At 49.4% G+C, this 13,167-nt stretch overlaps 1 protein-coding gene across 4 annotated transcripts in view; it reads left to right on the forward strand.

The window, feature by feature from the left end:
- The window catches only part of Dpp6 (dipeptidyl peptidase like 6), an 880,940-nt gene that overhangs the window by 420,025 nt on the left and 447,748 nt on the right, over positions 1-13,167 (forward strand). Inside the window, exon 1 of one of the 4 annotated variants that reach the window (XM_005367451.2) lies at positions 12,682-13,126. The exons of the other annotated variants lie outside the window; for them this stretch is intronic. Within the exon in view, the coding sequence (XP_005367508.1) occupies positions 13,070-13,126 (57 nt within the window). The 5' untranslated portion in view covers positions 12,682-13,069. Of the gene's footprint in view, positions 1-12,681; positions 13,127-13,167 lie in introns of those variants that run through there. 4 annotated transcript variants of the gene reach the window in all.

Here is a 13,167-nt window from a genome sequence, read left to right on the forward strand (position 1 = left end):
GTTTCACTGCCTGGTGATGAAAAAGATGAGAAATTACTTGTGAAAACTCATTTACTCTCAGACTTTCAAAAGCCATTTATCATCTATTTTTCCTGTCATACTGAAGTGAACCTCTAAGAAAATAGGATTAATTCGCAGTACTGGCTTTGTTTCTGTTTTGTTGTGTTTCGTTGTTTGTTTTGTTTTCCTTTTCTGTTTGTTTAATGTGCATTCAGCAGCATGGCATTTCTCAGTTTTGGATACTGGAGTAGTTACTTTCTCATTACAGTGACCAAATATCTGACAAGAAACAATTTAAGGAAGAAAATATTTTTTTAACTTGTTTATTTGGATGTGAGTGTATGATCACGTGCATGAGAAGACCATTGTGTGTGAAGGCCATCATGTGTGGAGGCCAGAGGAGGCCATAGTGTGTGAAGGCCAGAGGAGGCCATAGTGTGTCCTGTCTGCCAATCTCCACTGCATTTCTTTGAGACATAGTCTCTCACTAAACCTGAAGTGAGGCTTGTGCCAACAAGTGCAGTGATCCTCCTGTCTCTGCTGCCCACACTGCTAGGGATACAGGCGCACACAGCCATGCCTGGCATTTTACACTGGTGCTTGTGTCTGAGCTCAGTTCCTCATGCTTTACACTGAGTGCCTCGGGCCATCTCTGTAGCCCCTGCAAGTTTTCATTTTGTTCCATGGTTGGAGGGCACAGTTCAGTAGGGAAGGTTTGTTGTCCGGAGAAGCTCACAGTTGTGGCATTGGGAATGTGAGAATGTTTGCTTACACATCTGTGGGTCAAGAGACAGAGAGGGTCAGGAAGCAGGGCCAGACTGGAAACTCCAAGGCCTGTCCCCTCATGACTTGCTTCTTGGAGGTAGGTTCCATTTCCTGTGGAGGACATTTAACACCAAATCATTGTGTATGTATACCACACATTAAGAAAGAGTGGGTCGCATTGCTCCCAAACCAGGGAACAGATACAGGAACTTATATCCTAAGGAATGTGAAAGGAGGGGCTGGAGAGATGGCTTAGCGGTTAAGAGCACTGCCTGCTCTTCCAAAGGTCCTGAGTTCAATTCCCAGCAACCATATGGTGGCTCACAACCATCTGTAATGAGGTCTGGTGCCCTCTTCTGGCCTGCAGACATATGACAGACAGAATATTGTATACATGATAAATAAATATTTTTTTTAAAAAAAGGGTGGGGGTAAGGGAGGGAGGGAGGGGAGAGAGAGAGAGAGAGAGAGAGAGAGAGAGAGAGAGAGAGAGAGAGAGAGAGAGAGAGCAATCCAGTCTAAAGTCAGACTGCAGCTCACTCAGCAGCCCCAGGCAATTCCATCATCTCTGTGAACCTCACAGCCGTCACGGGAGACATCATGTTGTGATGCTTAATTCATGGACTGCTGCCCTTGCCTGCCCAGGGTGGACACTGAGCCTGTGGACGTGGGTACAAGTGCCGCAGGCCATAGCAGACTGTTCAGAGACTGCAGCGTACAGGCAGGTAGGCAGGGCCTTTCTCCATGTGGTCTCCGGCAGAGACTTTACAGAGCACATTCTCCCCTCAGCAGGGAGCTAGGGACAAGTCCTGAATTTTAAGGCAAACATCCCCGATAACAGTTTTTTGTGGACAGATGACCTCAAGCCCAGACAACAGAAGACGCCATCGCTCTCCTGGGCCATGCAGCTTCTCCGTGGCCTGAAGATCTGTGGTGGTTTGAAAGAGAACTATCTCCTGTGGCCTGTGTGTATGAACACTTGGTCGCCAGTTGGTTGTGCTGTTTGTGGAGCTTATGGAGACTTTGGGCTGGCTCCTGCTCTGTCACCTTCCGGATCCTCCATCTTCTGGAGACAAATGGGGGAGCATCCCTTGCGGGCATCCTTACAGGATGCAGGTCTCATCCTCCTCTCACATAGGGCAGATCTCTTCTCCACCCTGCAGGTTCCTTCTGTTTAACAGGGAATGCAATAGATGGCAAGCCCCCTCCTGCTGGCCTTCAGGGTCATACAGCTTGTGCAAGTGCAGTGACCGGCAATTGCCAGTGTCTGAGCAGATGGACACCATGGAGTCAGATGCCACCGTGACGTGTCCTTCCTCTGACTGGGCCCCCATCCATCTCTCAGTTCCAGTGTTTGTTCTGCACCTTCTTGTTTGAGATGGAATTCTTGGTAAATAGGTGACCACTTTTGAGGAGGAGGTAGGTGGCTTGGTATGAATTTTCTCCTCATGTGAGCAGAGCATGTGGCATTTACATCAACAGTGACAGCAGCTATTCGCTGGGGAGATCTACTCCAAAGATGATCTGCCAAAACCTCTATAACTTATCCAAAAGAACCAACCCAGCCAGGACCACCTCCCCAGGCGGGACCAACCATGGAAAACCATCTCTGCAGCCCAAATGGTTATGACACCTCTTGATGTGGGGTCTCTTGTCTACCAGGCAGTGCTAAGAAGGCCTGGTTCCCCTCTATGTCCATGCAGCTCCCTGAGCTCAGCCCTGCACAGCACACGGAAGCCTCTGCCTCCCAGAGTTTGTTTCTTGCAGAGTAATTCCTGATCCGCCGGCCCTGTTCTTCCTTCACCCCTCATTGTACCTGGCATGACTTCTGCCTCGTGACCGTTCCTGGAGTTTAGAGGTCCTATGGCCCACCGCCTTCACCAAAACTAAGAGGGAGACAGGCATTGGTTGGAGGGCATGGTTTATTCAAGCCTGGGCTTGGAAAATGGGGCCAGAGACTGTGTCCCTCATTGAAAAGCCTTCTCTATTTTCCAACAGAGAAATGACCAGGGGTGGTAAATGGGGTGAGAGTGAAGGAGGTGTCTGTTGGCTACAATAAGTTATGGTGAGCCAGGACATGGCCTCCCAGGACTTACTTTCCTTTTGCTGATCAAGGCCTAATAAAGTCAAGGCTGCTCCTTCCTTGAAAGGCATGGCCCTTTCTTTATGAATTTATTTTTATTTCTCTGTAATTTTTGTTCTGTTCCATGACCCATTGCTCAGAGACAGAGAGGTGAGCAGCAGAGGACTCGGACTTGAAGGGCAGACTCACAGTGGAGAGATCTGTACCCTGGGCCTGCAACATGGAGATGCGACTGGTTTGTAGAAACCCTATGACATCCTCTTCCCTGATTTGTAGGAAGGTAGACCTTATTAGAATATATCTGCCACCAAAGCCCTATTGGATGGAAGATAGAAATGTCCAAAGGGCTCCAGACAAAATGCAGGACCTTTGTTCTGCCACCAACCAGCTGTGTGGCCTTAGTCCAGAAGCACAACTTCTCTGTGCACCTACCAACTTCAACAGCTCTTGCTCAGGGCAGGAGAGATGGATTATGCTGGCCCACTTTCAAAGGCAGCTTTGACTATCTGTCTTCATAAAGTGCTAAAGCTGTCATCTACATGGGACACTTAGTTCATACAGGGCTGTTTCCCCCATCTAAGTTTTTCTCTTTCAAATGGCAGGAAAGAAACTCTCTGGGCCTGCAAATCTCATTGATATTTAGTGAGTGCTACAGTGTGTAAGATGTTGCTGTAAGCACTTGCTATATTTTAATGGGAAAAAAAATCAGACACATGTTTCTGTGCCTATCAAGTTGCTATCCTCGTGGACATTTCAGGAGATGTGGCTTCCCAGAGACAGAGCACCAGAGAGTTACACACAGAAACACACAAGTCTGGAGCCATTTGAAAAGCAGGTGTTGCCAGGCTTTGTGATGAAGTAGCCATTGCCCCGCCTCCTTCACTTAAGTTCAGAGAATAAAAGTGGCTGCAGAGTGACTAACACAAGAAAGAGGAGCCTACGGAGTGTCCAGGAGAGGAACTCCTGGACAACCAGCAAAGCCTCTGCTGAAAGAAGGTGAAAGGGGCCAGGGAGTAGACCAAAGGCGTGAAAGGGGACACAGGCCAACAACCTAGCCAGGATATGAGGGAGAAAGCAGAAACCCACCAAGGCAGAAAAATTACTTCTTAGCCTCGAGCATCTCCATTTCCCACAGAGAATGAAGAGATAAATGTGTGATGTGCTGGGTCCACGCCATGGCAGGTTCATGTTATGAGAACCCTTCCCTAAGTCTGGTGGGGGACCAGCAGCAGCTGAACCCCTGATCCTGCTTAAGCCTCTCCTGCCTTCACAGCCTCAGATGCTTAGAGCACTCACAATGCACCAGGTACAGGGAAAGGGTGGAAACAAGGGAGCTAGGTCTGTCTCCATGGTACCTTGTTTGGGATGGGAGCTAGGGACATGAAAGTGACTCTCATCTCGCTAGCTGCATGTGTATGTCCTAGAAACTATGGTTACACCTGGACAGGGCTACATTCTGTGCATATACCCAGAGAACAAGACTGAAATTCTTTGCCTATACTTTCAGCACCCCAGCTTTAGCCCAGAAACCCATATGAATGTGCCCCCCCCCAAACCTGTTCTCTGAATCCTGGCCCAGGCTGACTATTGAAGCCAAGCTGACTAGGAATTGAAACATGGGAGGACTGGGGGGCAACTCAGTGAAAGACAATGAGTGTGAAGAGAGCAGCGCTGGGGGCGATGGCAGAGGGCAAACTTGAAAGATGGATGGGTGAGGTGTGGTCATCTCTGTGAAGTCTAATTGTGGCAAGGTCACTGACTGTCCTATGTGAGCCTGGTGCAGGGACGGGAGAAGGTACACACGAAAGGGGAAAAATCTGAAAGACAAATATCTCTAGAATCAACCATCCTTGTTCTGGGCCTTGGAGAGACTTTGGTCGGCTGTAGCTAGATGTCTCCAAGGAAGCAGTAGATCCCTGCCTGGCTGCTGTGGTTTTCAATGGTTCCCTGATGAAGTCCGGCCTTCTCCCTTTTCCTCTTCCCTCCTATTTTTCTGCAGGTACTCCTCACATCTTTCTTGAGCCATTCCTGCAGATTCCCTAACTGAGATTTCTTCCCTTCACTACTTCCCAGTCTCTGCTGTGAGCCCTTTCCAAATGGCTGTTTGCCCAAGCTATTTCATAGCTAATATCTTTCAATTATCCCCAGAGAAGACTCTGGTCCTCATCCTCAAAGCCCAGCCTGACCCCCCACCCCCTTGAGAATCTCCTCACTGGTGCTCCAGCCACTGGCCTTTCCCCACGAGCCACCCAGGGCCTTCCTATTCAAGGCCACTCCACTTGATAGCAATCCTCTGCTTCTCCTCCAGGCCCTCAGTGGCCCTGGGAGTATTCACTGGCACACATCTGCTTACAACTCCCTTGGTGCTGTCTAGACTAGTTGTATTTATTTCCTTATTTATCCCCCACTGTCTTAGTTTAGGTTTTATTGCTGTGAAGAGACACCATGACCACAGCAGCTCTTATAAGGGAAAACATTTAACTGGGTGGCTTACAGTTCAGAGGCTCAGGCCATTATTAACATGGAGGGACATGGCAGCATGCAGGCGGACATGGTGCTGGAGAAGGAGCTGAGATTTCTACATCTTGACTCATAGGCAACCAGAAGTGGTCTGAGATACTAGGTGTGGATTGAGCATATAGGAGACTTCAAAGTTCTCCTCCACAGTGACACACTTCCTCCAACAAGGCCACACCCACTCCAGCAAAACCATACCTCCTAATAGTGCTACTCCCTTTGGGACCATTTTCTTTCAAACCACCACACCCACCAAAAGAAGAATCCTTCAAAGCCAGGATATACTTTTTGTATCTGTGTCCCTCAATGTCCAATGGTAGCTAGCATGTCATGAGTATACATTAGAAACTTGGAAACTAAATGAGAAAGAAATAATGCAGGTAACCAACCTGAAATCTGACCATAACCTCTCTCTTTTGATGACTTTAAACCTGTATTTTCACTGGATACATTTAGTTGAAGTCACAAATGTCCCCAAATTCCCTCTGATTCTACACAGAAAGGCCATTGAGATGAGCAAGCATGGGAAACCCTTACATGTTGATTTGTACTGTGACCCTGGCCTGTTCATCACTCCCAACTGACATTAAATTGAGAATCAACTTGGCATTTGTAAAGGAAACTCTGTGGATTGCATGTTCCCCTGAACACAGGTCAGAGCTCGTTTAATTTGGTCTTTTGCACGTCATACAACAAAGCTCACTTCCGCTGCTTTCTGACTCAAAGAGACTCCTGTAAGTCTCAAGTCCCAAGAAAATGGGACTGTGGTAGCCACAGACCTTGGGACAGCCCTGTGTCTCTCGGCAGCAAGTCCTGCTCTTTTCTTCACGCTTCTGTCCACTCCATGCACAACCTTTCTCCCTTGGCCCCTGGTGTGAGATCATCACTGTTAAGATCTGATTCTGTCCATCTTGGCCTGTCCTGCTTCTCCCCACAGCTTCACCTGTGACCCCCCCCCCAAGCCTCACCTGTGCTTGTGAAAGTAGTCTACTCGGCTTTTTCTACCTGGCACTGTGCAGAGGAATTCAAAACTATGCCAAGAATCTAAGAAGCCTAGCAGTGATGCTGCATGGAACACAAAAAGCATGATGGGAAAACATGGAAGAGAGGGAGTATAAACCTCTGGGGCTGAGGGCAGATAGGACATCTAAACAGGGCAGGAACGAGTGGATAAGAGCTCAGCAGAGGGAAGCCTTTTTGTGTGGCACTAGTGGGAAGCCTTGCTGGAGTGACCTGTTTCTTGGGGTTGTCGTGTTGAATGCTTTCACTTAGACCATACCTTCCTAGAGGACAGACTAAGCGTCTTAGATCCCTGTTGCTTTCAAGGGCTTCCAACTTCAAGCAGCTCATTTGAGCATCGTTTAGGCTTCCATTCGCGCCAGCCTCCAAAGCCAAATCAGATGTGTCTTGGCAAAGTGAGGCCGTCAGAATTGTGTTGACTGGTCTCCTTCTCTGGGAATTATCTGCTTGTGTCTGCTTTCTAAATCATTTTATGCTAAAAATAAAACATCTCCAATAAAACTTTAGGGAAATCCTCCTATGCTGGGGACAACAAATCATCCTGACAGCAGAGTTTATCATCCAGGGGTCACAGAGAGCAGAGGGTGTGGGAAGCCAAGACATGAGTGGGGCCCCACAGGATGGGTCCTGGGGGCTTCTTAAGGACATCCTCTCTGACATGTCATTGAGCCCAAGGCAGCAGTAGAGCTAACTGAACCAGTCCTGACATGTGTCCCCCAAACAGTGTGAGGGCTTGTTCCACAGCTGCCACCAAACTGGAGTTGACTGAACAGCCCCAGAAATTTTAGTCAGAGCCATTAAAAATCATAAGCAAAGGCAATCTGTCGCACTGCCGTCACCAAGGTCACCCAGCAGCATGAGGCACCCTAAGAGGAGCTCATGACACCCTGCCTAGGACAGCCGTCATGTGCCGCCCTGCCTGGGGCCAGCAGGCCCTGGCTATGCAAATGTGCTAAGAAGCATGAGCTCATTTAGGGACATCTAAGGAAGGCAGAGGAAAATGCACAGACTGGACATCGGATCAAAACCTGAGGATTCTGAGATGAGGCTCGTGAGAATCAACACCGTTATTATCAGGGAGCTCCATCCAAAGTCTGGGTGCAGGCAAAAGTGTTGCACAGATTTTAAAGTTCTCTTGTATAATGGAGCATTTTTGGGCTTTGGTGGTCAACGTTGGACTCATGGGTAGAGTTTCTAGCTGAGAGTAATTTGGGAAACATAACCTGTGTGAGTGTGAAAAGCTAGGGAATAGAGAGACAGGATGAGATGTACACACACACACACACGCGCGCGCGCACACACACACACACACACACAACACCTTCTTTCTCTATCTACAAAGCCCTGGCAGACTACCTGTTCCCTTTGTACTCCATCTTATCTGTAAACAGGATTAAAATAACTCTTTCTCAAGGTTGCTATGAAGTTCAAATAGGACAGGGCAAGTGCTAGTGAAATGCAGGCCACTAGGAGGTTCTTAGTTTTTTTGTTTGTTTTTCTTTTGTTTTGTATGACTTTCTCCTCACTCACTTATAAAAAGCTGAGCTTTAAAGGAATGGGGCCCAGAGCCCATAATCATCAAAGGCCTAAACCAAGACCACCTTCCCCTGCCTTCTTTCCACTTTCTGTTTCTTTCTTCCTAGTCCCAAGAGAGGTGCTGCTCCTGACTGAGAAGGAGCCAAGGATGTTTCTTATTCACAGCATGCGTCTGCAAGACTGTGGGTGCCAAGGACAGCCCTCAGGCCGACGTTCTCTTCGTTGTTCTTAAAATAGAGAAACAATTTGAGAACAAGGCAAACCCAAATCACCTGAGTACAACCCCCTGCCCTTGTTCCACTTCTGGCTCAAGAGGCATACCAGCCAGGCTCTTAAGGAGAGAAGATTGCGTCCTTCGATCTAAGTCAATGGTGGTCAAAGCTTGCCTGTGAAGGGGAAGAGGCTGCCCTGGCTTCTTGAAATTCTGCACGGGTCTTCTCTGAGTGTCTACCCTGGAAAACAGGCAGAACCATGGCATGCCTGCTAGGACCTGACTTCTCAGGAGGAAACTCAAAAACAGGGGAGTTGACGGGAGTGCCTCAGGCTGTGCTAATCTACAGTTAGATTGAGGGTGAAGCCTTGGTCTGGCCTTCAGTTCTGTGTCCTCAGCAGTGAGAGCATTGTTGCCAGGCTTCTCAAGCCAGGAGATGGATAGTAGATACAGGAGAAGGGTGTCCCACCAGCATGGGGACAGAGCTTTGAGCTTCTGAGTCACTCTTATACAAGGAGACCTCCTCTTCCCTAGGCTAGGCTTACCAGGGGATTCCTGCCTGGGTGGTCTGTATCCACTTGCTGCTGCTTCCTGTGTCCTTCACCTGTGATTCTCGCCTGCTCATATCTCCAAGCCTAGATACTGTCTCTGTCTGGACCATCCAGACATCCTCACACCCAGCCATCAGAAGACGGAGTGGTTTCCAGGACAGAGCGTTGGCACTGAAGGAACTAGATTCTCGAGGTCAAACCCAAAGCGTAATTTCAGAGGCACAGGGAGCAGCTCCGCTGCAAGAGGCCACCTCTTCCAGAGAGGTGTCAGTAGTGACAGTTGTCACATGGGGATCAGGAGGCTTAGCCAGAACCCCAACCTTCTTGCTAGTTTTTAATGTCTGTAGGGTATGTGTGTTTCTACTGGTTTCCTTGAACCCAATATCAATCAGTCAGTTGTACCTGCTGCCCAGAGTCATTTATATTTTCAGGAAAGTGTTCATTAAGGAGAGTAAGCTACATGTTTAAAATCTTCATAACTCACCACTAAGACACCTGCATCTCTGCCTCCTGTGCCCCCTGCTAATGGAGTTTTTGTTGTTTGCTTAAGATACGTGCTGAATGCACACTTGCTAGTTGAGGGAAGCTCTGTGGCTGCTTGGCTCCTTGGTGTAGGTGTGTGGGGATGAAAAGGTGAGATGTTGCTGGGATTAGCAGAGGGATCCAGGGCTGCAAGTCCACGAGCAAACCTCGGCTGTGTTCGTGGCTGTGTCCGTGGCAATGCCCACTCACACACATCTGGAGGAGAGGATGGCTAGGATCCCACAAGTCCATTAGGCAAAGCTGGCTTCAGGGATCTGAGGAGCACTGGTAAAACAGAGGTGAGAAATAAGAGGTCTCTGGCCTGGTACACCCAAGGCATGGCACACCATTCTGACAGAGCCTGCCCTGCACACCATGCTGAGCCTGCAGATAGGGCGATAGGGTGCTGTGCATGCTTTGTTATGTATGTTTACTGGATGCTTTGAATACCGTCCCCTGCAGAATAGAAAGGTGCCTCCTCACAGACACAGGCCCCCACAGGGAAGGGCTGGGATCAGCTTGAGATCTCCAAGGTGCTCCTGGAGGGCCTTGTGTTCCTTCATCTTGGTCCTCCCCTTACACCAGAGCCACATCTAACTAACGTGCCCTGGACTGCCTGCTACCTAGCAAGCTGGAGCAGTCTCAGCCAAAAGGAGCTAACTTTTGTTTGGAGAACTTGGAGCTGATCTACCCAGGCCCTTGGGCAAGGTTTCTAAAAAAGCCCAGCGAGTATGGGGTGGGGAAGATGTCAAAGAAAGGGATGTGAACCTTGGCTCTGCTGACACCAAACACAGGAGAAGTTTTCATCTTTGGTCTGCACAGCTGTGCTGCCTTGTGGGGCACACATGCTCTCATTGCTGGCTGTTAACATCTCCGAAGGAAGACTTGAAGAAGGTACCTGTAATTTACGCATGGGATGACTTAGTTTTGACCTGGTCCAAGGTTCTCTGCAATGAACTTAAGTACATTATCTCTCCTACAGAGGGGTTGTGATTAATTGTCAAATATCAGCAAAAAACACCCCTTTTTCATCTTACTGTAGCTAGAACACTCGTGGGATCTACCCCACTAATAGGTTTTTAACTGTGTGGCACGGCAGTCAACTCCAGGCTCAGTGCTTTACCATAGATCTCAAAATGTATTCAGCTTGCTAGCCTGAGTCATTACATCTGTTCATTAGCAAGCCCCTGTGCCCTCTCCTCCAGCAGTCAACCACCACTGGTGTCTCTGAGGATATTTTAGAGACCTCCTAGGGATGCAAGATTTACCCCACGTTTGCATCGCTTCACCTGCAGCTTGTCATTTGGCAGGACTATCTGCCCCTTCTCCCTCAAAAACAGCCAAGGTCAAGTGTACAAAGAAGCTAGTGGAACCCAGTACCAGAGAATTGCATGGAGAAGTTGTGCGTAGAACAAGCAGGCTGACCCCTCACTTATACTCACTCCAGCCCGTTTCCACATAATGGCTCCTGAGGACAAAGCTGATGGAGGAGGGCGTGAGAGGCGAAGGCTGGCCAGCAACAGGAAATCCCTTTGAAATGTTTTCTGTCATCTTACAAATGTCAGCAAATTGTATATGATGACCATATTCAATTTAGACGTATCATTCTATTTTGAGCTCATTACTGAGACGCAAAAAGGGAAGAGCCTGAAGGAGTTTCCTATATGCATCTCTGGGGACCACTTCCCATTGGACTGAGGTCCCTGGGGACAGCGGCGAGCTCTCAGCTATGCTGCTGCTCTTGTCTGTGGATAGCAGCTCACAGCCTCAGAGGGGAGCCATGAATCCTTCCTTAGATGGAACAGACGGTGACTCAGGACTTAACCTGTACCAGGCAGCTTTGGTTAGAGGGGAAACTCTAGGTGACAGCTGTGTTGAGACTGCCGTTTGAGGCAGGGGCTGCTGATTTTGTTGACTGACTAAGGTCCTCAGGGGTTGAGTGTTTTCGGGGTACAGGCCAAGAGAGACCATTTGTTCTACTCCATGGTCTTCTTTTCTGAGGCTCTGTTTGCCTTGCTATTTGGGCCTAAGAAGAAGTGTGTGTAGGAACCTCATGCCACAACGGCTTCCAGGACCAGAGAGGCAACGAGGTTGTGGCAGGCACCTTCCATAAGTGACAGGAGCCTGCAATTATACACAGCCCCTTCCTAGAGTCTGCCTTAGCAGTGTGGTCTCAGCAACATTGAGAATCACTTAGAATCTAAGCATGCTGGTCCACAGGGTTGTGATGGTAAATTACACAGGGTTCGTATGTTGTCTTGGCCATAGACAGTGCTGGAGGGGCACCTGACTTAACACAGGCAAATCAGAACAGACTCCTGAGTGGCAAGCTTGCCATGGTCTTTTTTCTTGTCCTTTTGGCCAAAAGGTGTAAGCTATTGGCTTTCATGTGAAAAAGTTACTGGAATCAGTGCCAACTCAATACCCAGAGCAGCAGAGTCTAGGCTGTGGGAGAGCAGGTGGGCATCTGCCAGGATTTGAATTTGCCTGTCAATGACCCATTGTTGTTCTTGTAAAATGACTGGACTCAGGACTCCCTGAGGGGCTGGATTCCAGGACATTGTCTCTGAAACTCCTGCTAAGTGGAGACCTAACAACAAAAATCAGATCAATGCTACCCAGGTCCCAGAACATAATTTCTAAAGTAATTAGTGGCCATTAGTGACATCATCAGGTACCCAGGCTCTTTCCAGCAAGTGGCTGGCTACCTGTAAGCCAGGGACTGTGAGAGCGGAAAGAGAACCAGAGACCGAGAGCAAAGGATATGCTCACAGAGACAAGGCTGAGGTGAAGGCTTGGCATTGCCCACCCTGAAGCTTCTCTGCTGCTTCCGGAGCCATTCCCACCTGAAAATCCTTGGTTAACCCTGACTCCCAGAGAGATTCCAGTGCAGTGCAGTCTGCAGGAACAAGCAGGAAGCAAGAGTTCAGGTTGGCAGGAGGCCCTGGCAGGTTTAAGATGGAGGCCCATGGGGCACTGTATGCTGCCTGGTCTTCTTTTGCAGCAGGGAGCCTGTAGCCTCTAAAGACGCCACATACAGGCTGAGTTCTTCTCGGGTCGTAGTTGATTTTTGTTGGATTGAGATCCATCCACTTTAAAGGTGAAACCAAAGTTTTCTGACTTGTAAAGAAAGACCACGGGTACACCAGCCAGCAGCATCCCAGTCACTGCAGAGGCTGCAGGGCCAACAGAAGGTAGGCCTGCCTCTCCAACCACCCCCAATCACCTGCATTTTGTAGCTAAGGATAAGGAAAAGGACGGTGCATCTCTCTTGAGCCCCCTACCCAGGTGAGAGCCACGGGGCCAGTACTGCTGCAGGCAACTGGCTCAGCCACGGGGGCGCGCGGTGGCCTGGATTCATGATGGGTGCTTGATGGATGCAATGACAAGGCTGCCAGTGCTAGGGCGCGCGTGTAGCGTCCACCGGCCGCGGCCCCTCCGCGGCCCCCGCCCCAGCCCTAGCCAGGCTGAGCACAGCCGGAGCATGCGCCTTTGCGCGGCCGCGGCCAGGAGGCGGTGGGGAAGCAGCGCGCATCGCTCGGGCCCCTGCCTGCTCCCAGCCGCCAGTTGCCGGTTGCTAAGCAGTTATTGTTTCTGTGGCGATTGCAGAGGCTGTGGCTAATTGGAGAAGCCCCACTGAGCAGCAGCGTCTTCCTCTTTGGAGCCTGTCTCTGCTCTTTGCATTTAAAGAGCAAAGTAGGCTGCTCTCCCAAGCTCCCTCCCCCACCGCCCCCCCGCAAAACCTGGTGATTTCGGAAGTATGGACTAGAATTGCTCTCCTCACCCTATCATCGCGACTCTGGTGCCTTCAAAGTCACAATCAGACTACTCCTGACTCTGGGGTGGTGAGTGCCAGCACAGACCATGACCACCGCCAAGGAGCCCAGTGCCTCAGGAAAATCTGTACAGCAACAGGATCAGGTAAGGCTGCTGGGATGCGTGTGTGTGTGTGTGTGTGTGTG

This window comes from Microtus ochrogaster, unplaced genomic scaffold, assembly GCF_000317375.1.
Source record: "Microtus ochrogaster isolate Prairie Vole_2 unplaced genomic scaffold, MicOch1.0 UNK18, whole genome shotgun sequence".
Lineage (NCBI taxonomy): Eukaryota > Metazoa > Chordata > Mammalia > Rodentia > Cricetidae > Microtus > Microtus ochrogaster.